Below are 24,314 nucleotides of genomic sequence, written 5' to 3'. Positions count from 1 at the left end.
AGACTATGAGATTAAAATGAGACCATGTAAACAAAAGACTAAGTAACACTCTACCTTCTATAAATTAAAAATGTCATACATACAAAACAATTCAGCCCCATTATAACCTTCATGAATGGGATTATTGCAGGCCTGATATATTAGACTGCATTTGTTTTAGCTAGGCGTACCAAATAAACTGGATGTATGATACTTAATAACATTACTGAGTCAGTCCCCTGACATTATGACTTGAATACTTTTCAAACTAAATAAAAAAATCCGTTATCCTGTAATTGCTATTGTGGCCACTGAATTCTATTTAGTAACTGTATTCTACTGGACTTCTTGAAGCTGGTCTTAGTTACTGTTTTTCAAAGGCAGTGAGAAACGGTTTAATAATTTAGCAAATTACCTGAGGCAGTTTGACATAAACTGAACCATCACTTTGGAGGATTGTTCATGGCAGTGAGAGGAAGCATTCGGATGCTTTAATTATAAGCAAAAGTATCAACACCACACTTACTGTCACAAGTAAAAGTCCTGAATTGAAAATATAACTGAAGCAAAAGTATGCAAGTATAATTTGGATAATATATATTATTACTATACTTTTATTTCAAGTAAAAGTACTCAATGCAGGAAAACGCCCCATATACTGTACAATTATATCATTAGAGTATTATTACTCGTGTTTATTGGCCATTTCCTTCTAGACGGAGGTATATAGTCCCACGGTGTAGAACAAAGCGGTGTAAAAACAGCTTTGTTCCAGCAGCCATCACTCAGGTGAACAAATTATAGCAGCAGTGCACAGATGCTATAGAAGCAACGTTTGTGTACTTATTTATTTTATTTAGTGATTTACTGATTTGTAGCCTTGTGTACTTTTATCATGTTTGTCTTGTTGTCTGTGTTGATTAGAATATGGGTCAAGATAGATGCCTCGCCTTCTATTGCAAACCAAGTCTATGGGTACAAATAAAAGTAACCTGAACCTAACCATGCATACATGTAAAAGCAGGATTTTATTTTTGTTGTTGCTTGAGGTGCAGCTCTTTTTTTTTTACTATTTAGTATAGAACTTTAGTATAGAATTATTTTCATTATGGATTAATCTAATGATTATTTTCACAATCAACCTATTGATTGAGTGGGTTGTTTATTTGTAAAACTTCTGAAAATACTGAGATAAGTAAAATAAAGTGAAATAAAATAAAAAATTTTCAAGGAAAACATTTTTACATTTGTCAAGCTGGAACCATGACATGTTTGGCATTTTTGCTTTAAAAACGACTAACGATTATTTATATAAGTCCCAATTAATTTTCTATCAGACTGACCTATTAGCCAACTAATAGTTTCAGCTTTACTTTTTGGGAAGTTTGATTTATAACAAACCATCCTATTTTAGAAACGCTTTATACTCTTTAACTAAAAGTAAAAGGACACTATTTCACTCTGAATTTAGAGAGTAGAATTGTGAATTGGCATGAAAAGAAAATACTTAAATCAAGTACAACAACCTAAAATTTGTACTCAAGTACAATACTTATACTACTTAGTTACATTCCACTAGTGGTTACTGGCCATTTTGATTTTACGTTCTCAAAGTCATTTATAAACCTTCGGTATGAGGTTGACTCATTAGTGATTATCACGAGGACATGAATGTACCAGAATCATGGGAGTAGTTGATTGAAACTGAATAATAATGTGTTGTTAATAATCAGCAATGGACACATATCTTCATGATGCAGCATCTACGTAAATGATTGCATCACAAAACGCTGGTTTCAGTCACGGTATTGTATGTTCGCCCAAAATAGCGTCAGAGTCAATTTGGCAAGCAAGTTGAGTACAAAAAACACACTGCTTTTCCCTCACCTTTATGCTCATTCAAGGGCTTTAAATGGCATTCATTATTAAAGTACACACTACTTCTTTGTGTCACAAGAAGAGACAACTCCTTCAGTTCATCACCAACTTGTTTGCTTTGTTGAACCCTTTCAGTTGCTTTAGAATAATCTGACATTCTTTAAAATGCACGGATAAACAAAGCAATTTGTTACACTGAGGGGACCGATTCAGAAGTAATGATCATCTTTCAATCACGTTAAAACCGGGTGTGTTGAACATCATTATTCATGTCGGTCACTCACATATAAAGGCTGTGACAAACTTGGTGCACATCTGACGGTGAACTAATTAAAGTGCGAGACAAGAGAAGCAGCATTCATATAACAGCTCAAGGCAACTACATAAGTCAAATCCAGAGTTTTGTAAGTACAATATTTTTCTTTATACTTTTCAATCATTAAGTGTGTAGAAAACTGATTTTGTTGCGTTATTCAGATGTATTGTTTTTAGTATTTTCATCAATGATTTGTTTGCTTTAAGATCTTTTTTTTTTAGAACCTCTGACATTCTTAGTTCACTTTTACATGGAAGGAATTGTTTTGTTTGATCTCGCAAGAAAACATAATTTTAAATAATTTTTTTTTAGATGCAACAGAGGTTCAAAATGATTCTGCCAATTGTTATACAACTCCTTCTCATTGGTGAGTGAAGCTTATTTTTCTTGTTACAGTGTATTGCAATTTTTGAAAAGGGGACACAGTGCACTCTTTCAAATGTATGTCTTATCTATTGTATATTTATTTATTTTGTAATAGCATCAGCAAATGCTCAGACTACAGCACCTGCAACTGCAGCAGCTAGAACTGCAGCAGCTACCACCGCCGCAGCCACGACCGCCGCAGCCACAACTGCCGCAGTCACGACCGCCGCAGCCACAACTGCCGCAGCCACGACCGCCGCAGCCACAACTGCCGCAGCCACGACCGCCGCAGCCACAACTGCCGCAGCCACGACCGGCGCAGCCACGACCGCTGCAGCCACGACCACCGCAGCAACAACAGCGGCGATAACAACAAACACCACCAACACTGCTGCTGCACATGCTGGGATCACGTACATGAGCAGTCTTGTTGCGTGTTACTTTAGTGTTGTTCTCTACAAGTTCCTCTTTAGATTGTAACTTGGTTGTGTTGCCTTTACCTGTTTTTACAGAATACAGTCATAGTTATCCACACAGAAACATAGTATGTACTTTAAATGTACACACTTAATGCTTAAACATAATTATGTTTAAATATATAACCAAATAACCATGTTATAAATCACTCGTGTTGATAGGTTTCGAAAATCTAGATGATCCAGTGTGTTCAAATGTTGATCATAATAAAATTTTGGTAGAACTCGGAACACATCGGTTTGTGTCTTGTTATTGTCATCACTTTTAGAGTTGACTGCTATTTTTCAAAGTGTCTCCTGCCCAGTTCACAAACACTTTTTCCCTCTTAAAAATGTCAAAATGACCTTTTTCATAAACTATAATCGAGTTAAACTTGTGCCAGTGGTTTCAATGTGTTAGGATGATATTTAAATTAACTTTCAAACTGTTTTCTCAAAATCCTGTATAAAGTTTACAGTCTTTCTTGAAAATGTAGTTATCTAATCTATACAACTTAAATAACCTTCAGTTGAAGGAGTTTTTATGAATGAAGTGCTTTAGTGCTCTAAGTCATTAGAGTGATCAATATTTGTTATTATCAGTCTAAATACAAGTAGCAAATGAATACGTTGATACCGACTCTTGAAACAAATATACAGCTGATCCTATTTTATATAATTATCTTTAAACAAGTTATCATTTGCATACTGAGATTGCATCCTCGCTCAGTAACAACAAAATCTATTTTTCCATATTACGTTACCTTCTTGTTTTGATCATCAGGCAGTGAGAACAGCTTCTGATTTATGTTCCTAAATGTATCCTAGTGTGTCACCATTCATCACAATGACTTGTTTAGAGTGGGACTATTTGCCAAGGTGACACGGTTTAAACAAAAAAAAGGGCTCACCCACTTTAAAAGAATGCAAAGGATGAAAATAATCTTTCCTCAAACACACAGAGAACAGATGCATCTTGTCTACATTACAAATAGGGGAAAGTGAGTAATAATGGACACGTCCTGGCTAACATGATCAATTAAACCCACTCTGAGCCTTGAGTCAAATAAATCTGCTGTGGGCCCTTTAATTATAGCTCAATTATATTCTGACGAGAGTCCCAGAAACCAATAAGTATTCCTGAGCTTAAATACCACCTGGCCTCATGTTTGCTGTGTGTCAATTAGTTTGTGGTATTTTATTTGAAAACACATTTATTTCGGAATATTTACCACCTTAGCACACAAAAACTGGGTGGTGAATTGTGGGAAGCTAGATTTTCACAGAAAGCCTCTCTGCAAGAGAGAGCCACAAAAATCATTGTTGCTTAAACCTAGTATGTGCCCCGCTTTAAGGCCCTTATCGTGATAACAGACGCATCACCGTTTGTTTACAGGTTTACATTAAATGATGAACGTAGATACTTATACACCTAGATTGCCAACTTTGATACCTAACATATGCACTGAACTCTAATCTGAAAGATCTAAAAGACAAAGTGAATGCCAGGATAAGATAAATTGATTGGCTCCTGATATACAATCAGTTAATCTGATGTCCTTAAAGATTCTTTGTGGTGCAGCAGTGAAATAAACAAACAGGATATATTCATAAGGCACAACATAAACAGTGAGTGCAAAATTCAAATAAGTGCAAACATAAAGGGCATAAATTAAAACTTACGAGTTTCACTGACTGAGGTCACACGTCTGTCAGGAGAAACTCGTCAGGGTGTGAATGGTTGTGAAACTACCTGCAAAGGTACAGTATATATAAGTGTATGTGAATGACAGAGACAACTCCTTCGTTTTACCCATCAAAGTTTGTTTACAGGTGTTGGGAAGTAACCTACTACTGCACATGTGGGAAAAAGTTAGATACGTAATGCGTCAGTTTGGTCTGAAACTAAAATCAGAAAAATTTCTGACTGTGTGGAGTAAGAAAGAAGTGATCTTACCAGACCTCTATGACTTGCTCCTCATCTCTGCTTGAGGCTTGCAGCTCGAGGCTACTACATCAGCCACCACTAGCATTTACGCACCTGGATCTCTGACCGAACTGCCGGAGGTCGAGCTGCATTGTGGGTAATGTAGGCGCCATACTTTGACAGGGAAAATAATTGCATGGAATAGAGAAAGAAGTTCTTTGTTTCTGCTGCATTGAGTTTGATGGCAATGTTATAGGTGTAACTTTAGCCTACATACTATGCCTACTGTATATTTCAACAATAACATATACATTGTATATCAATACAAGCCTCAAAGGCTTGAGAAGTGAAGGATCAGTTAGGTAAACCAACATGTCCCACCAGATGTCTGTTGTTTATGAGCGTTGTATCCATCTTTCAACTTCAGCTTTTTGACATTATGGAGCATGATTAATCTCATTACATCACAAAAGTAGTGAGACCAAAAGGAAAATGTGAATATTGTCATAATGTAGAGCAGTATTGCAGATCATTTGGACTAATGCTGTTTAACCACAAGGTGGTAGTATTACACACTATTTAACAAAGGATGACTCTTGTCTTTCTATCTTCTAGAAAGAAGATTCTTCTATCTCATACAAGCATAACTTGTATGAGATAGAAATAAAATAATGTTGCATCAAATGCTGTATACCTGAAGCAATACATAATATCTGATCATATTCAGGATAGATTTATTTTTAATGACAGACTGTATGCAAGAAAAAACACCCAAATCTTTCCAAAACTTGGAAATTTTATTTACAGTTCAAGTCAGTCACATGCAACATTTTCTTAAAATGAATAAACATGAAATTAGCAAAAACAAGAAAAGAAAAAAAAAATGCATATTATTTTCTCCAAAATAGCAATATACAAAAATATAGCTTACAAATACTGTACAGCAAATTGTCTCCAAAAATATTCTGCTGCAGAATTCTTAGTTTTACAAACAATGTCTGTGAGGGTCCACAAACGTAATCAGTGTTAACAAAACAGGGTGTGTGGGTAGGGGAGTGGCGCTTGGGTACACTGGTAAAGGTAGCAGGGTTTGTTTGGACAAAGAGCGAGGAAGTTTTCTGTGACTTGGAAGGGCATTACAAGAGCCTCGGAGGAATAAATAACACCATAAAAACAAGAGGAAAGTTCACTTCAGGGCGGCAGTGATAGAGATTAAAAAACCTACATGGTCTGGTTGCTAAAACCAACCATGGAAATATAACGAAACCCTTCATCTATAGAGGATGTTGGTACCACATTTATTTTAATAAAACAGTAGAGTTTTTTTCATATTTTTAGAGAACACTATCTGCCATCAAACATTGTGCACTGAAGGCACAATCATATAAATGGCCTTGTGACGCTCTCTACTCTTGAGTATCAGTACATTTTTGATGTGAAGTGGTGTCCCTGACTGGTATTTCATCTCATTGTGTCTCGTCTATTTATAATGGAGATAACTCAGGAGCAGCACTGACGTCAATGATTTCAGTGGCGGGAAGCCATTTCTTATATTCATCTATTATATTCATGGCTGACTCAGTTTCCATTCTTTTTTGGCCATAATGTGACTAAGACTGCAACCTTTCTCCTTTCCTTTAAAAATGCAAAACATTATTTCCTACTGACTGGGGCTTTGATTCATAACAGTTCATTTCGGATTTGCACTTTGTTTTCAGCGGGATTAGGACGGCACACAGGAAGGAAACGGGGAAGTTCTGGTGGAAAGGCTAAAAGTGTTTACAATCAAACACAACACTTAAGATGGCCAAATGGCAGGAAGTGTTGAGCTGCCATTTGGTTCATGATGGAGCATTGTAAGTGCACCTTATGTATAACTACACTACTACTGTCTACATACATTTAACAATGGTGACGTCAGTGACAACTCCAATTTGCAAAATAGCATGCTTTCACATTAGATCTCCTCCTCTTGCGTTTCTCTCGTGCACCTAACATTCCGAGACAAAACCGTTAGCAGGAACAAAACTTTAAGACTTGTATCACTGAGCATCATTATATGTTGTCTTTCAGGGACAGTGGCAGAAATTCTCACTGATGTATAGTTTGTATAGAGAGGTTTGGAGGATAATGGCTTAAAGGAAAATGTTGGTTATCATACTGTAAAATTTGCAGTAACATACAAGTTCAATTAAACAGTTGCAGTGTCTTTATAACCAAAGACTAAGAAGCAAAAAGGTACCAAATGCTGTATATCACACACACCATACTGAAGCTATATCTTCAACATAAAGCCAACACCTCTTCACTAGCAGGCAATATCAATTATTGTCTGATCCCAAAGTTAATCATTAATAAACTGTGGGTTTAAAATTGCCAATTAACACAGCCCTTGTCTTGTTTTTGTAATAGTGGCAGTTTTTGTTCAAATAAGGCTAATGTGAACAATATGTCTTTTTAAATCCGAGTCAATTTAAAATGTTAACACTTTCTCATCAGTGGTGGCACTGCGCTGCATTTATGTCGAGGACTGGACCTTGATGAGGGCATGGGACAACCGACTAATACGCTACATACAGGATCATGAAACCCTGCTTCTGCTCTTGCCTAACAGTTGACATTTTCACCTTGCTGCATGCTCTGACCCAACCACAAAGGTCATTTCTGTGAGGTGTGGGCAGACATTCAGCAGAGATGAAACATTGAAAACACAGAGGAAGGGTAACAAAGCTTTCCTGCCATAGAAGGTGAAACTTAAAACGTCCATGTGTTTGCTGTTGGAGAATAAAGTCTAAAAGCAAATTTTGTGTTTTTAAAGGCACAATCAATGTTTTTTTAGCTTAATTATAAGTATATTGCAAAAGATATTTGAGTTAAATAGTAATTGGGTTTTGGTATGTTTCTAAACCAACTTGAATTCAGAATATACACCTGTTTATGCTTATTTTCTATCACTAATGTTTGTAAACATAAAACAACATGTAAACAAACCTTTTTATAGCGCCAAAGACATTGAAAAATTGGATCTAATTGCTGTGTATTTCATTGTGTTAGTTTACATTTTTATGGTGGGACTATTCTTTTGTTTCCAATTGGATCAGGGACTGTGCCTATAATGAGAATGTATTGTCGTTTGACTACATCACAGGTTAAAGGAAATCTCCAACTTATCTAAAGTCCATCACTCTTGACAGAAGTTTTGTTTTAGCTACTGTTTTCAGATCAGCACATTGTCGCACAACCCATTTACCAAATGCAGTTAACAAGGGATGAGGACAAAAGCTGGCAGGGCTTAGAGTTACTGTATGTAAGGCACAAAACAAAAAGCATCCTGTACCGTACAGAAAGAGGGAGAGAGGCGAAAGCACCAGAATACTGCAGTCAAAAAGCAGAACTACCCTTTGTGTGTATGTGTGTGTGTGTGCATGAATGAAAATGCTGCTTCATTACAATCTGCTGACCACTGACTCTCTGGCAGCCCGTCCATGGGGGCAACTCAAGCCCCTCCCTTTGTGCATGTAGTGTGTATTTTACAGAGTAGTGCATATTTCTTGACCAAAAGATATGCTGATTATCTGCTGAGGGCAGTCATTCTGATGCAGGTGTCAATCCACTTACTCATTCACTCTATGCAGCTGTACCTACAAATTATAATAAATACAAAAATAAATACAAATACTCTACTTGGATAGAAGCAAAAGTAACTGCAACTGTGTATGCAGAACATTTTAAATAGGAGCTGAACAGCAAAGAAGGCAAAAGCCTGCTTCATCCTGCCCTCTTCCTAAATTGAGGTATCGACCTATTCTAGCAGGATATATGATGCTTTTTGACATCTGTTGTTTTGTTTTCAGAAATGTCTTAGCCCTAATCTGAAGCAAGCCACTGTGACATTCACACAGAACAGCTTCAATAAAATAAAATGATGCACCAGAACAAAATAAAACAGAAATATTTATGTTACGTGTTTAAGATCTTTGTTTAACATTGCCTTGTTACTGGTGTTTGTTCTGTAAAACAGTTTTATAGATAGAGCACCAGGTTTTACACACTAATACCATTTAAATAATCACAATAGTTGAAGCAGTTGCTTTGTAACTGTGATTCCTGTTGGAGATATCCTGAATTGTTTTTCTGAGTAATACCTTGGATAGCAGGATATACCCTGCACTCGTATATGGTGGATGTCTCTGTATATTCCTTTCATGAAAAAAAATATAATTTGTTCACTGTATCACCTTCCTGTATTGACAGAATAATAACAAAGGATAACGTCAACAGTCACATTGTAATGAATGACAAACAGGCCATCAATGAGGGAAAACATTTCTATAGGCTTAGTGTGAAGAATTCTGTGTTTCAACACATTCAAACCTTTCACATTTAGTCAGACAAAGTCTCAAGGTTGCTTTGAGCTAAATTTGTTATGTGTGTGTGCGCAATTACAACTAAAAGCATTGTCCAAATTTCCTGACATCTATCTACTTACAGGTTTTGTTGTTCCTTTCAGATATTTTTTTTTACAAATCAAAGTTTACTAATTAAAAATCAAAGCCTATGTGGCTTTGTACTGTACATAGAATAATAGTTAACGATACAATATAAAACATAACCTTGCTACTAGGATCACAAGCAATTAAGGTTTGCCTTATCGTAAAGTGCTTGTTAAAAAAAAAGTTAAACAATTTATATTTTAGTGTACTGTAGTTCTTGGCTTTTGTGTTTTTTTTCCTCCTGGTCTTACGCTGGTGTCCCCAGAAAAGTGCTTTGGTTGAGAAAAAGTTATCGACCACGTCTTGGCCAAGAAGGAAACTTCTTCAAGATCAACTATTCTTCATTGTCCGCGAAAAGAAAAGAAAACATTGATACAGTTGATTATCAGTCAGAACTGATTTAAGGAAATCCTTTTGTGAACCAATGCAAGAATAAGAGAAGTGACGATGGCTGAAGAGTCACAGTTTGTGTGGGTATCTGCACATGAACCCCTGTTTCTCCGCTCTGTCCACAGACTCATACCAAAGGTGTACCTGTACAAGTGAGAGTATGAGTGACGGGATGTGTATTTGTGTGTGTTTGTCGTGTACTGTAAGAGAGGTTTCGAGTCTGCTACACCAGGTTCTCGATGCCGGGTAGAGGCTGCTGTATTGGCACAGGAGCGTCCGTGCTACCGGCCTGCTGGGCGAGCTGCAGGACGGGCATGTTGCACAGCGGACACACTTTCCTCACCTCCAACCACTTAATGAGGCACCTGGAAGAAAGCAAAGACAGTGAGCATATGGTTAAGGCCAAAATACAGAGGTATGTGAAGGGGTACAGAAAAATAAAACTTGGGTTAGCTTGACTCGTCTTATATTAGGACACAAACTACATCAATTCATGTGTTAACACTTGCATCTGCTTACAAGCTTGGCAGGCTTATGGTAAATGGTAAAAGGACTTGTACTTGTACAGGCCCCTGTCTAGTCATCCCACCTCTCTAAGCTCTTTAACAGTACGTCATTTACCCTTACACTGATACACTGATGGTTGGCGCTACAATGCAAGGTGCCTTCTGCCCATCAGGACTAACTAACCATTCACACACCCATATCATGTGTATTAGTGTTGTATGTTTATTTTCTTAGGATTAATTTAGCTTATCATTAACATATTGTATTGGCACATACGTCAATCAATAAGTAATTGCAGTTAAGAAAAGAAAAATACATGTTTGCATTGATAGAAAAAAGGTGCAGACATTACATGATTTGTCCACCAGAGGGCACTGACAAATTAATCTGTCTAATAGTAGGTGACTGACAAAAATGAATTTAAGAGAAGCTTTCATAGCTGTATCTTTACGCTGAAACCCTGTGATAGTGATGTTGGTATTGGCTTAAGAATCTGTCTGGCTCTAATACAGATAAACAGCAGTAAAGAGTTTTACATCTAACTAACACACATTCTGTTGAACAAGTGTGACAATCACATTCTTACAACCACACTAATTAAATAACATATTCATTTAATTCAATTAAATACATAAGGTCAAACATTAACACAGTTTTATTAAATTTCCATTCTGGTACTTAATGTGGAGCTGAACCAAGCTGTGAATTAATTGATTGAATTGATTTAATCAACCCAGCCAAAAGTTAAAACATTGTTTGGTTCCAGCTTTACCAATGTAAGGACTTTCTACTTTAGACTGTTTTATGTCATTGTTAATTGAATATCTTTGGGTTTTGGGCTGTTGACCAGAAAAAAAGCAATTTGAAGACCATGCCTTAGCCCCATGGTAATTTTAATGGGTATTTTTCACTGTGTAGTCTGACATTTATAGAGGAAACTATTCATCCAGTAATTGAAAAAAATTATGGGAAGATGAATCAATAATGACAAGCATTCTCTTGTTGTCATTCATTGTATTTTCTCTATAAAACAGCATAGCTTTACTTGCCACACACTGAAAGGAGAGTTTATACAGTGGATTCACCTAGTGGTGACCCTCTTGCTGAAACTGGGGGAAAACTAGGCCAAGGGAGGTGTCATGCTGATATAAACAACTCAGTTGAAATGGTCAGGGCACGGCGGGAGGTGTGGGGGATGAAGTTGGCTAGAGCAATCCATCATGTCCTGTGAAGCTCTGCACTTGATAAACACTTGGCTTTAGTTTTAGGTACAAAAAATATATGATCATTAACTTTTTGTTATTGTCGCCACCAACATGCAGTCCATCCACACAATGACTTGAAAATAACTTCAATCTAGTCTCTGAAAATTGTGTCTCTTTTTTTGTAATGTTTTTTTTATATTTATATTTTTTATATCTACTTATAACTACTTAAATTCCTAAGAGGTGGTAAAGAGGAAAATGTACTACTTGGTTAAAGAAACCTGTACCGATCCACGTTTCTTTTGTGTGTGTGTGCACTTTTGTGTACGTGTCCATGGATGCACACAGAACCATAAACTTACTTCCTATGAAAGGCATGTTTGCAAGGGCAAATCCCCAGCTCGTCTTTCTGTTTGAACTCCTCCAAGCACACTGCACAAATCTGAAAGAGAGAGGAGAAGTTAGAGATATTTTTCTGGGGATGGGGAATGTAACAACTTTGAATTTGTTGGCTGTTCTCTGGAATTTTAGTCCTAATCTGAATTTTGTGTTGGTGGATTGGAAACAAACTATTCATACAACCAAGGTCAGGCACTCATGGAAAAAAACAACCGTGGCCAACATCTGCCAAAAAAAATGACACAAACAACAGAGTAGTAACTGACCAACTGTGTTGTGTTATATAACTCTGACTTAACTCACACTTGTTCAGTCTTCCTTTAGTGCCAAAGTTTCCAGGTTACAGGACTTAGAAAAACTGAAAGATTTGAAAGACAGCCACAGCCATAAAAGTGGACCCACATCACTGCACACAGGACAATTTGTGCATATTGAAACTTTATCTTTGAAGGAAAACAGATACATTTTCATTGGTTATCTAGCTCATGACAATCTACCCAACTCTATGGGTCTATGATCTCTGTACCGTTAGCGTCTGCCATCATAGATAAAACAGTTGTGATAACGGTAGTCCTCTATGCTTCACTGAGGCAATCCTGATGGACAGGTTGGAGTTCTTTGTCTTTTTGTGCAATGTTTGCTTTAAGCACACGCACGCCGGTTCAACTGACATGATCCAAGCAGGTCATTAACTGCCAGCTAGCATTAGTTAACTGTTTTGGTTGTGTGTGACATGATTATTCATTTCATATTTAAATAAGATGTTTTTCAGTTGCCTAATTGTCAAATTCTGGAAATGTATTTTTCGCTTTGACTTTGCCAGTTAACAAACATTAGAAGAATGTTGGTGAACTTCCTTTTTCTCGTCTATTGAATCCTTTTTTATATATTAAACAACTGACTGCTGGTTGATTATTGTTCTATTGCAAATACATGATGAAAGATGCTTTGCGTGTACAATTTCTTCAGTGTATTCTGGGTATCGTACAGGTTGAACACATTGCACTTCCAGATAAATTGGCGACAATCTGCTGAATCTGAACAATATGATAACACAACCATCTATCCGCCCACCCTTTTCCCCCTGTGTTCTAGGTCCAGTTACAGTGGCAGTAACAGTTATCTGTCCAGCATGTTCCAAGTCAGCCTGGTGTTTCTTCAACTATTTAGGGGAGCTGGGCTATATAATGGATGTTCAGGAGGCCTACTAATCAGAGGGTATAACCACCTCAACTGTTTCTCTCAAACTAAGAAAGAAAGTACCAATTTTGGCAACTTATATATGCAATCTCCTTGTTTTCCCATCACAATCCAGAGCTACTGACCATAGGTCAGGGCTGGCATGAATCTAACTTCCCATTGAAACTAATTATTGACAGGTGAAAAGAAGCGACTGACAACACCACAAACAATGTAGGTAGGACACGGCTGACTACACTCCCTTTCTAGACCAACATTAGAGTTGCAGTGACAAGGGTAACAGTGCGTAAGGAACTGGAGATTTCAAATTGTGAAAAAATAGGGCAAAAATCTGCAAAGATGAAAAAAGTCCTCACCCCATTCTCATCACAAAACTTTATCCAACCAGTGGGTGACATTTCCATAAAAGAGGGTTTTAATTTGGCACACAGTTTTGTTTTGGCTGTCTAAGCATGCATCTATTTAGCCACACAGTTAATCTTTCTCTAAGCTCTACATTATGGGGGTGGATGGACAAGGAGGGATGAAAAGGACAGCATGGGGGCTCTTAGCTTCTCTCCCGATGATCTTTGGACACAGAGCAATTCTCTGTTAAGATGTCTGCTTTGCTGTCGTTATTTGTGACTAGATCAGTGTGCTTGTTCCTTTCAGTGCCTTGTCTATGGTGTCACACTCACAGTTGAGATCTGGCACCCTTCACCAACTTTTGACAGAATCTCTTTCTCCAGATAAACTGAATAAACCCTATAAGCTTTAGTTACAAATTTCATGCAAAACACATGTACTTCATTTTATGGAAAAACATTACCAGATCATGGATTTGATCAGAGAATGTGGTACAAATTAGTTACTTAACAAATTTGAGTGGAAATAAGTAAAAAAAATAATGTACAATTTAAAAAAAGCTTGGTCCAAGAGAGCCAGGAAACAGGGTACAGCACAGAAGAGTTACTGAAAAGAAGAGAAGAACCCAGTCTAAAAATAGGCTAATCCTCAAAAGCTATTTGTAGCCACAATAGGCACTTGTTAACCTAAGTGGGTATTCGGACCAACTAGGCCCTCTCTTTATGGGTCTCTAGTGACAAAAACACGTTGCCCTTGTTTTTATCATCTTTGGCAACCATCTCTGCAAATTTGCTTCTACATCTCCTACTCATCCATTTTTGTCTTTCCACACCCTCTGTAAACATTGGTAACAAGAAAACATTTGTCGAACTCGTGCCTGCGAGTCAGAAAGCTCATGAAAGTACAATTACCGGCTAATGGTTGCAGTTAACACTTTACATCCATGTCAAATGTAAAAAACATCATCATTTTATCCCGTTAGACATTTAAATGTGTCATAATCAGTATATGAATTCTTGAGTTATGGCAAAAACTTTTTTTTTGTGAGGTCACAGGGACCTTTGACCACCAAATTGAGTCCAAGTAGATGTTTGTGCCAGATGTAATGAAATTCATGACATTGAACTTCATAATGCCAGATACTTAAGATAAATATGATGTCATTACCTCCAGGTCATATGAATAGATAGATAAAACAACAGGATGTTGTTAAGCGTTCCGTGTGAATTAGTGAGATGATCTAGAAAGAAAATCCCGCAGCATAGAAGATTTAAGGCTAATTGTGGACGCTATACCAAGGCCACTGTAGGAGACTTTACTCCTGAGTAATATCATCTTTTCACAATATATACTGAATACACAAGGCCACTCTAAATAGTTGCATCTTGTCTGAAAAGTACAAAAGACTCTGAGCCATTTAAAACCTCGGAAAATCCTCAAAAGGTGCTATAAAAATGTATTATTATTAACAATTTGTCTAATCAGTTAAGTGCAATTCTGTGCTTCTTGTGTATGCATTAAAATGATGATTTCATAACTAACTGGAGAGTATATAGTAAGTGTAGTTAATTACAGACTCTTGGGTTGCCTTACCAAATTTACACTGTGGTGTAATGTATCATGAGTTGTTTTCAGGGGGCAGCTGTGGCTCATGGGGCAGAGAGGACTACGTGTCCTGTTCCGAAGTGTCCCTGAGCAAGACACTAAACTCCTAAAATGCTCCCCGGGTGCTTCTCAGCAGCCCACTGCTCCCAGTATGCTAGGGATGGGTTAAATGCAGCAGTCAAATTTCATATATACTGTATGTACCAAATGTATAATGATGATTATGTTTAAGTTTACTTTTTATTCTTTTTTGAGCTCACTGATTTGAAACAAATCCCACTGATAAACTTGCACGTCATAAGCTCCCTTCATTTTATCTCTACTATAAAAGTTAGTCCCAGCAGCCGATTAAGTAATGATTTGCTGCCTTAGTAAAACAGAAACTAATTACACACAGATTGTGAGCGTAAACTGAATGAAAATGAAAGGCACACCACATTCTCAACAACAGGACATCACAATCAGTACTACTGTCATGTTTTAAGCAATAGGTTTTACTTGCTTATGAGTGGCCTGGGGGAGGTTGTTTGAGCACCCATTGAATTTGCCGACTGTTAGCACACATGTGTATCCATTTGTGTGTAACTGCATTTGATAAAAAAAAGAGGCTGAAAAGGTATTAGATGGTGCTGCGTTATGATTTTTGATTCAGCATTTCTTTCATACCATATAGTATGTCAGGAATCCTTTACATTAGGGTATTATTTACAAACAACATATGGGACAGTTAAATGAAGAGAGGGGTCAATGTCATACTACAAAAAAAGATAGCTGATCAGGTAACACAAACTTTAACATGACTTGACCACCAAACTGATCCCATAATAGCACTCCTACTGTAGATATTCCATCAAAATACTCTGAATTTGTGCAATTCAGTCTAAAATCGTGTCTCCAGGGTGATCTTTCAGCGTGGGAGCCTTTAACACTAGGTCATCCACCCAGGCTAGTGTGTGTGTGTGTTATTGTCCTAAAACAAATACAGCTTGGTGATTCCGTCAGTCTTCACTCACATGACACCTTCTAATGCTTTCTTTTAGTTTCTAACAATACAAACAATACAAGTCTGAGGCCTGATGCAGCAGCGGGAAATTCCAACAATGATGACAAGAAACTGTGTTTAGCCATGTGTCAAAGCACACACGAAGATGGTATTGTTCACATTTCATTTGTTGGTGTTAAATGGATAGTGTTCCTGGCTGCAAAGCCAATGCTGCTGCTTTACTCACTGACTTCTGCTTGCAATTTTCCAACCAGGCTGAGCTGACAAACAGCATTACGTAATAACGGTAGGGAGAACACTCATAACTTAACCACAAGATGCTAGTTTTCACATGACAGTGTGTCAAAAAATGCACTGAATGTTAAATAATTAACAACGTGTATGTCATCGCTGCTTTCGAACTAGACAAAACCCATTAAAACTCAAAAAAACGGAAGCCCAGAAATACAAACCCAGCTGTGCAGATAGCCCAAACAAGTCCTGATATATTCTGATGCACATTACATAACAAGAGTTGGTACCATTTACAACCAAAGATGAGGATGTTTATGTTCATAATAATGGCATAAATTGACCCGTTGCTAAGTACCGCCCCTGCTCTGTTAAGCTGTCAGAGCTACCATAGAGCCCACACTGTCACTAACTGCAGTCAATGAATGTAATTACTTTCTCATTTTTGAGAAAAAAAACAAAAAGAGATTTCAGAGAGAGGCAGACAGAGGTGTCTAGAATATGTGTTTAAAGGATATATCCAGGATGTTACACTGATTCAGCAGTGAAACCAGGTTAAAAAGATAGAGATAGAAGCTAAAGACTAAGTAAGTAAGTGAACCACTTCATAATCAACACTGTTCCTATGAAGCCATGTAGGTATTTTTTTCACTGTAAAAATCATCAAAAAGCAAAATCATCATATGTATATATTCCGTATTCAGTAGCTTGTGTAGCATAGAAATGCTAACCCTAGTTAATGATGTGCTAACTCACTCTGCTAATGTACAAGTTTTTACGTATAATTGTAACGTTTTAGAAAGTTATATCTCCATCCAATCTCTCCGGATAACGAGTATCACTATTACATGTGCCCCAGAAATAATGTTTAACCATGACTAGCTCAAAATCCACAAAACCACCCTAAACTGTTTGCGCGAGAGTTTATGGAGCAGAGCCAGATACAGTTGTGGTCAAAAGTTTACATACACTTGTAAAGAACATAATGTCATGGCTCTCTTGAGTTTCCAGTTATTTCTACAACTCTGATTTTTCTCTGATAGAGTGATTGGAACAGATACTTCTTTGTCACAAAAAACATTCATGAAGTTTGGTTCTTTCATGACTTTATTATGGGTTAACAGAAAAAGTGACAAAATCTGCTGGGTCAAAAATATACATACAGCAACATGAATTAGCAATTTTGGTGACTTAGAAAGTTGTGTCAATGAAATGAGCTTCATAGCATGGCCTCTTAACTTCTTGTGAGTAATTATGAGTGACTACAACTGGTGACTTCTCTGAGGCCATTTAAATAGGGCTCATTGGATACAAACGCTACAATGGGAAAGTCAAAGGAGCTCAGCATGGATCTGAAAAAGCGAATCATTGACTTGAACAAGTCAGGAAAGTCACTTGGAGCCATTTCAAAGCAGCTGCAGGTCCCAAGAGCAACAGTGCAAACAATTGTTTGTAAGTATAAAGTGCATGGCACTGTTTTGTCACTGCCACAATCAGGAAGAAAACGCAAGCTATCACCTGCTGCTGAGAAAAAATGGGTCAGGAGGGTGAAGAGTCAACCGAGAACCACCAAAAAGCAGATCTGCCAAGAATTAGAAGCTGCTGGAACACAGGTGTCAGTGTCCACAGTCAAGCGTGTTTTGCATCTCCATGGACTGAGAGGCTGCCGTGCAAGAAGGAAGCCCTTGCTCCAAAAGCGGCACCTTAAGGCTCGACTGAAGTTTGCTGCTGATCACATGGACAAAGATAAGACCTTCTGGAGGAAAGTTCTGTGGTCAGACGAAACAAAAATCGAGCTGTTTGGCCACAATGCCCAGCAATATGTTTGGAGGAGAAAAGGTGAGGCCTTTAACCCCAAGAACACCATGCCTACCGTCAAGCACGGTGGTGGTAGTATTATGCTGTGGGGCTGTTTTGCTGCCAATGGAACTGGTGCTTTACAGAGAGTAAATGGGATAATGAAGAAGGAGGATTACCTTCAAATTCTTCAAGATAACCTAAAATCATCAGCCCGAAGGTTGGGTCTTGGGCGCAGTTGGGTGTTCCAACAGGACAATGACCCCAAACACACATCAAAAGTGGTAATGGAATGGCTAAATCAGGCTAGAATTAGGGTTTTAGAATGGCCTTCCCAAAGTCCTGACTTAAAATCCCATTGAGAACATGTGGACAATGCTGAAGAAACAAGTCCATGTCAGAAAGCCATCAAATTTAACTGAACTGCACCAATTCTGTCAAGAGGAGTGGTCAAAGACTCAATGAGAAGCTTGCCAGAAGCTTGTTGATGGCTACCAAAAGCGCCTAATTGAAGTGAAAATGGCCAAGGGACATGTAACCAAATATTAGCACTGCTGTATGTATATTTTTGACCCAGCAGATTTGATCACTTTTTCTGTTAACCCATAATAAAGTCATGAAAGAACCAAACTTCATGAATGTTTTTTGTGACAAAGAAGTATCTGTTCCAATCACTCTATCAGAGAAAAATCAGAGTTGTAGAAATAACGGGGAAACTCAAGAGAGCCATGACATTATGTTCTTTACAAGTGTATGTAAACTTTTGACCACAACTGTAGTTGTCGGACCCTGGTTGGAGTTGGCCAATGCTACGCTATAATTAGTTTGAGGGTGGGACTTAGCATATGGGCAGTTGCCCCTTCAGAGTCCCCAAGCCATAGCCCTTTATTTTAAATAAATGGAGAGCACATTGCATCATGGCACAACCATCATAACTGCACAACAATGAGGAGGTCGAAGTACAGAAAGAACGATCTGAGTAAATTAACAACGTTGTGGCTAAAGCATTGCTAAAATAAAGTAGCACATGGCTGGTTAGTCCGAATTAAATGATTTAACAGTACAGTGGATACTTGTCAGGGTACATTACAGAATGTTCCGTACATTAGATAGGCCGACTGCTTAAAGAGAGTGATATTTTGGTATCATCAACTGATAATAACTGAACAAAGAAGATATCGTACTTACCTCATGCAAATTTAGCTCTTTGACTTTTTCCTTCTGAATGACCTAAGTGGCATAATAAGAGATAAAGAAAGGTTAGTCACTGGTTGACATTAACACTGTAATATGGTTATAGAAACCAGTTCCTCTGGAAATACAATAAAAGACGTAGCATCTAATAATGAGTGTGTGATGAAAAAACAACCAGTCAGGCTGAAAAGGGACACTATAATAATAATAATGTACTACAATATAGTTGCTGTATTACAGTAAATGTATGTGCACTACTAATGTGCGGGGGTGTTGTGTGTGTGTGTGTGTCCACTATGTGAGCTTGGTAGTCTTAAATAACCCACAGAGAAGCTGGACTACTATGTCCACTGGATTAATGTTTCTAGCTGGCAGGTAGTAGACAATTTACAGATTTAATGGTCATCACAGTATATACTATGCCAGTGTGGGTACATGTGACATGTTCGAGTGTTCTTGAATGCATGTATTACATAATTTGTGAAGCTTTGCTGGCATGCTCAATCCCAGCTAACTGTGAACCTTATTGTTCCGGCTACGCCACTCGCTTCCCTTCAGGTTAAAGGCAGACATTTTGGGAGAACCTGTAAATATTTTGAAATGGGCAAAATCTATTTTAACCCTGGGAATACCTGCAGCTGCCAGTAGAGTCGGCAAACACATTATTGCGCCAGCTGAATTAACATATAGGGACCAGAGTTGGCTCACCATGATTTTCTATCGTGTGTGTGTGTGGGGGGGGGGGGTGTCTGTGTGTGTGTCACTGCAGTGCTTACTTGTTTGTATGCATATAGCTCTTTGTGCGCCTGGTGCCGTAACCTGGGGAGACGCAAAGACAAAACATCTTTTTGATGAGTAAGCGTCCTTCAACTGACTACGTTAAATAGAGAGAAAGCAGTCATACAATCCTGGAAAGAGAGAAAAATGCCAAACATGGATGCAATGTCATTATAAATACTTGCAGTATTGTAATGTATCACTGTGGTACCAAATAGGCATAAAAAGCAATTATCAATCCATAGAGAATAATAATAATTTGGCATATACAAACTGGCTGAAGATTTTACACATGATATATCTCAATAGGAGACAGCCAAACAAAGGCAGAGCAGTTTTTCATAACAGATTTTTATTTGTTTATGGGTTGTGCATGTTCTGCATGATTGTCAAAGAGGATATGATTCTGCCATAGGCATATGTCAATAAATTTTAACCGGATTAACCAATTACAGAAAGGAGTGCAAATACAAAATAAAAATGTCACCTTACTGAACTCTGTTAAATATTTTGTTTTGCTTAGTAATACAATAAAAGGCCAAGTTACATATTAGCAGGTTTCATTCTTAGGCCGGACATTAAGTCAAAAATAAACTCACAATAACACCAAAAATACATTGGATCAGACATTAAAAGCATTGGTGCAGGTTGTTGAGGCACTCTTGCATAATGGTTAAAAAGGAGCGTACCCACAGATACAACCAATGTTTAAGGTTTATACCAAACTCTTGGTGTAACTCTTCATAAACATTGCTCTTGTAAATGAGCAAAAACAAAACAACTCAAAACAAAAACAGAACAGAAAGAGCACTGGATAATAAGATAATCTAGGTACTGAGAACGAGAATAAAATATATAGAAAAGGGGGACAAAAACAAGAGAGATAGGAGAAATTCATAGGTTTGTAAGATTTACCTCCATTACTAGTAACCTTAACCTCTCGCAGCAGAGTGAGAGGGATCTGTAAAACAAGCAGCACAGTCTAGGAGAAAAACTGACATTTTGAAAGAGGTCAGCAGGAAAAGGTGCAGAGACTCCCAAGGGTAGGGGACAATTGGTCATGGGTGAGGGGGTTGTGGGTGACTGATGGGGGTTGCTCAAAGGCCCTTAACTGCAATGTCAAAGTGTGTAAGATTAACCAGCTGAAAAATGAGAAACAGGTGTCCAAATTGACCTTCCTCTCAAAAAGGTATCATTATCAATCTTTGCCTGCAGTCAGCGGGCTACTCAAAATGTAAAATATGTGTGACAGCCATCACTAGAGTGAAGAATGTCCTGTGGTTTGGTCTACCTTAAGGTGTGTCACTTCACTTCACATTTATAAGCACAAAACTGTTACAAGCTTGCTGTTACAAAGATCTAGGTTTATTCACATTGCACATGCATAAACATTTAGCCCATGCTCGTGAATTCAGCATTCAACAAGGCCTCCTGTCAGAAACACCCCATGCTCAGGAAATACTTGTCAATCCTTGTAATGTATACTGCATACTTTACATATACGTGTGTGGACCGAGTACTCACTGTTGGAGGAGGTTGAGTATTTCTGTGACCGTTTGCCTTGCGTCAAACTTTGTGTGTGTTTGTTTGAATAATGACCTGTCACACGTCAACTCTAAAGTTAATGGTCCCATTATTCTCCTCTCAATGTAAACGAGCAATGACGCTTACTGCACAGAGACTATAGGATTCACACTTTATGACAACCTCTAAAGGTTTAAGTAAAACTTTGGCCAATTTGTAAAAGAAGAATTTCCTTAAAATGTAGCCGTAAGGAGGCTTTAAATTGCTTTAAATTCATCATGCAAGATGGTGCAAATCATTTTCGGCCAGTCCTTTGGGAGACTGCATCTTTAAGACGCTCTTTATGGAGCAAAAATGCTCTTTTAGCCTTTTGTGACTAAATCTGGCAACATTGACTTTCAGTGTTGAATCATGGTACTCCATCAAAGTCATGAAGTGTCTTTTCACAGTTAAATGAAGAATTGTAGGAACACAGTAGTAGTTAACCTACTTACCATTTGCCCTGCAAGATAGGATATGGCAGGGTGGCGAGGGGTGAATTTTGTTGGGAACTGCTGCTTCTCACTGTCTTAGATAAAACATGCTGGACATTATTTCTGTTCAGTTAGTTGTTGGCAGAAGAACACCCCTGCAGCAACGGCAGCCAGGACAACTTAATTAGACCAGTGGTATTAAAAAGAGGGGCAAGGGAATGACTAGAAATCACCTCCACTTTTCCTTTGTGGGAAATAATTACTGGATTACACTCAAGACTAATTGCTTAAAAAAAGGGGAGATTCAACAAGATTAATGTTAATGGTTACAAACATGAGTTTTAAACACCCAAATGCTAATTTAATGAATAGCCAAATGTTAATGACATTGAAGAAGGAATATGGGGAGGACATTTAAGAGGTTAATTGGCTCCAAGAAAAAATAAACAAGTTTCTTTGACGCCAAGTGCCATGATCATAATAATGTAGACAAGCAGCTTTGGATCTCAGCCTAGTATTACTGTTCTTCCTATCAATTCAAATCATAAAGTCGCCAATTGTAGTATTACAGCTACCTTCTCCAAACTGTGCTGTTGAAACATTTGCCCTTCTTTGAAATAACTATTACCAAGACACATACAACAACACACATTTCTAATAAATAATAATAAATAATAATTTAATTCAACCTCAACTAAAAGCCATTGTGACAATGACAATGTCGGTTGAATAGAAACTAATGATTATTTAACATTTCATATAATTGTTTTGTATAGATTTCATAACCATAACAAATTTGGGCAGGCAGTATTTTTTACTTTCTTAGATTACTAGATATGAAGTTTCCATTAGTATTAAGCCTTTACATTGAGAAACATCAGTATAACATCATTTTTACTGGTTTGAAAATGTATTTCTTTAAATAGATTCATGTAACTTTGTGTTTTCGATCCTGGCAGCGCATGAGCAGGATAATGCAGTCAACAAGGTTAATTAATATCAGATTGGTTTTTCACATACCACCATATTAATGATTTGTTTCACCCAGTAAGTAGACGATGTTGGCTACCCATGGGACCTCTGTATGACACTGTATCGCCACAAACTCACAGATCAAACACAATAAGAATTGTAAGCAAAGCCAAATCCAAAGCTAACAGGTGCATGGGTGTTACCTTATTAAGTAGCAGCAGAAGAGGAGGCTGAGGATGAAGACAAAGATGGCTGTCCCAAACACCACAATGTAGATATTAAGGGGAAGATTCTGGAACCCTATATTTGGCATCCTGAAACTGTAGTGAGGGAAATCGGAGCTCATGGATATTCTGGATGGAGAGAGACAAATGGCATAATCATTTCCACATTTCAAAACACTCCAATATTGACACAGCATGATATGATACAAAGTGAAACTGGAACTGAGGGTGATTTAGTTTGACTTTCAAGTTAGTTTTACTTTCAAAATTACAGGAACATATTTCAGGGTTTTGGTTTATTTTCAGTTTAGTTTTACTGTAAATGTTAAAGTTAGCTTCATCAGCCTGTACACCATTTTCACTTCTTCAACTGTAGGTGCCAGAAATCTTTTGGATGCCAGATCTTTGTTGGCATGAGTATAAAAACTTTTGGGGGTTGACATACTAAACCACTACTAATGGCATTTCTGTTTTGACATTTTTGTGGACTGAAGTTAAAATAATATCAATTTGTATTAGTAACTGAAGTCACAGGCAAAAAGGCAATATCCTAGAGTGGCATTTGAGAAAGAATGATGCCATGCAAAGTAAGGATTGTGTGTGTGTGTGTGTGTGTGTGTGTGTGTGTGTGTGTCTTATTATGCAATAGAAGATTTATTTTAAGTGACAGCATATATTGCCAAAAAATAGCATCCATATTGGAGCATCCAAATATATATTTTTCATCAAGCAATCTGTCACAACATGAGGCCAAAAGATACCCTTGAGCTAAAGATGCAATACAGCCTTGATGATGCTTTACTTATAGTTTTACATTTGACGTTTGCTTAAATTGGCATATCCTTTTAATATGTAATAAAAGGAAACCAGAAACCTTACTGTGACATTATAGGATAGATTATATTCTCATTTACATCTTCTATGGGTAGCAGACAGCTCAAGCTTTGTTCCTACAGTGTTTTACGGCTCTCTTTGTTGTTCATTCCCCATTCAGAGAAAAAGGGTTCCTTGTCTTGCTTTTATTGTTTAAAATACAATGTTTTAAAATACACAC

General features: G+C 37.6%; 1 protein-coding gene across 1 annotated transcript in view; it reads right to left on the bottom strand.

Annotated features, from left to right (window-relative positions):
* Nucleotides 1-5,697: 5,697 nt before the first annotated feature.
* The window catches only part of rnf24 (ring finger protein 24), a 29,931-nt gene continuing 11,314 nt past the window's right edge, over nt 5,698-24,314 (bottom strand). The window contains exons 2-6 of the mRNA XM_068726638.1: nt 23,240-23,389; nt 20,067-20,109; nt 19,285-19,326; nt 11,879-11,958; nt 5,698-10,169 (exon numbers count right to left, since the gene is read on the bottom strand). Coding sequence (XP_068582739.1) covers nt 10,028-10,169; nt 11,879-11,958; nt 19,285-19,326; nt 20,067-20,109; nt 23,240-23,382 — 450 coding nt within the window. The 5' untranslated portion in view covers nt 23,383-23,389 and the 3' untranslated portion in view covers nt 5,698-10,027. The remainder of the gene's footprint in view (nt 10,170-11,878; nt 11,959-19,284; nt 19,327-20,066; nt 20,110-23,239; nt 23,390-24,314) is intronic.

This window comes from Cebidichthys violaceus, unplaced genomic scaffold (genome assembly GCF_023349555.1).
Source record: "Cebidichthys violaceus isolate CVI_PGR_0920_01 unplaced genomic scaffold, fCebVio1.0.p SCAF_4, whole genome shotgun sequence".
Lineage (NCBI taxonomy): Eukaryota > Metazoa > Chordata > Actinopteri > Perciformes > Stichaeidae > Cebidichthys > Cebidichthys violaceus.
This window is presented reverse-complemented; position numbering and strand designations above follow the sequence as displayed.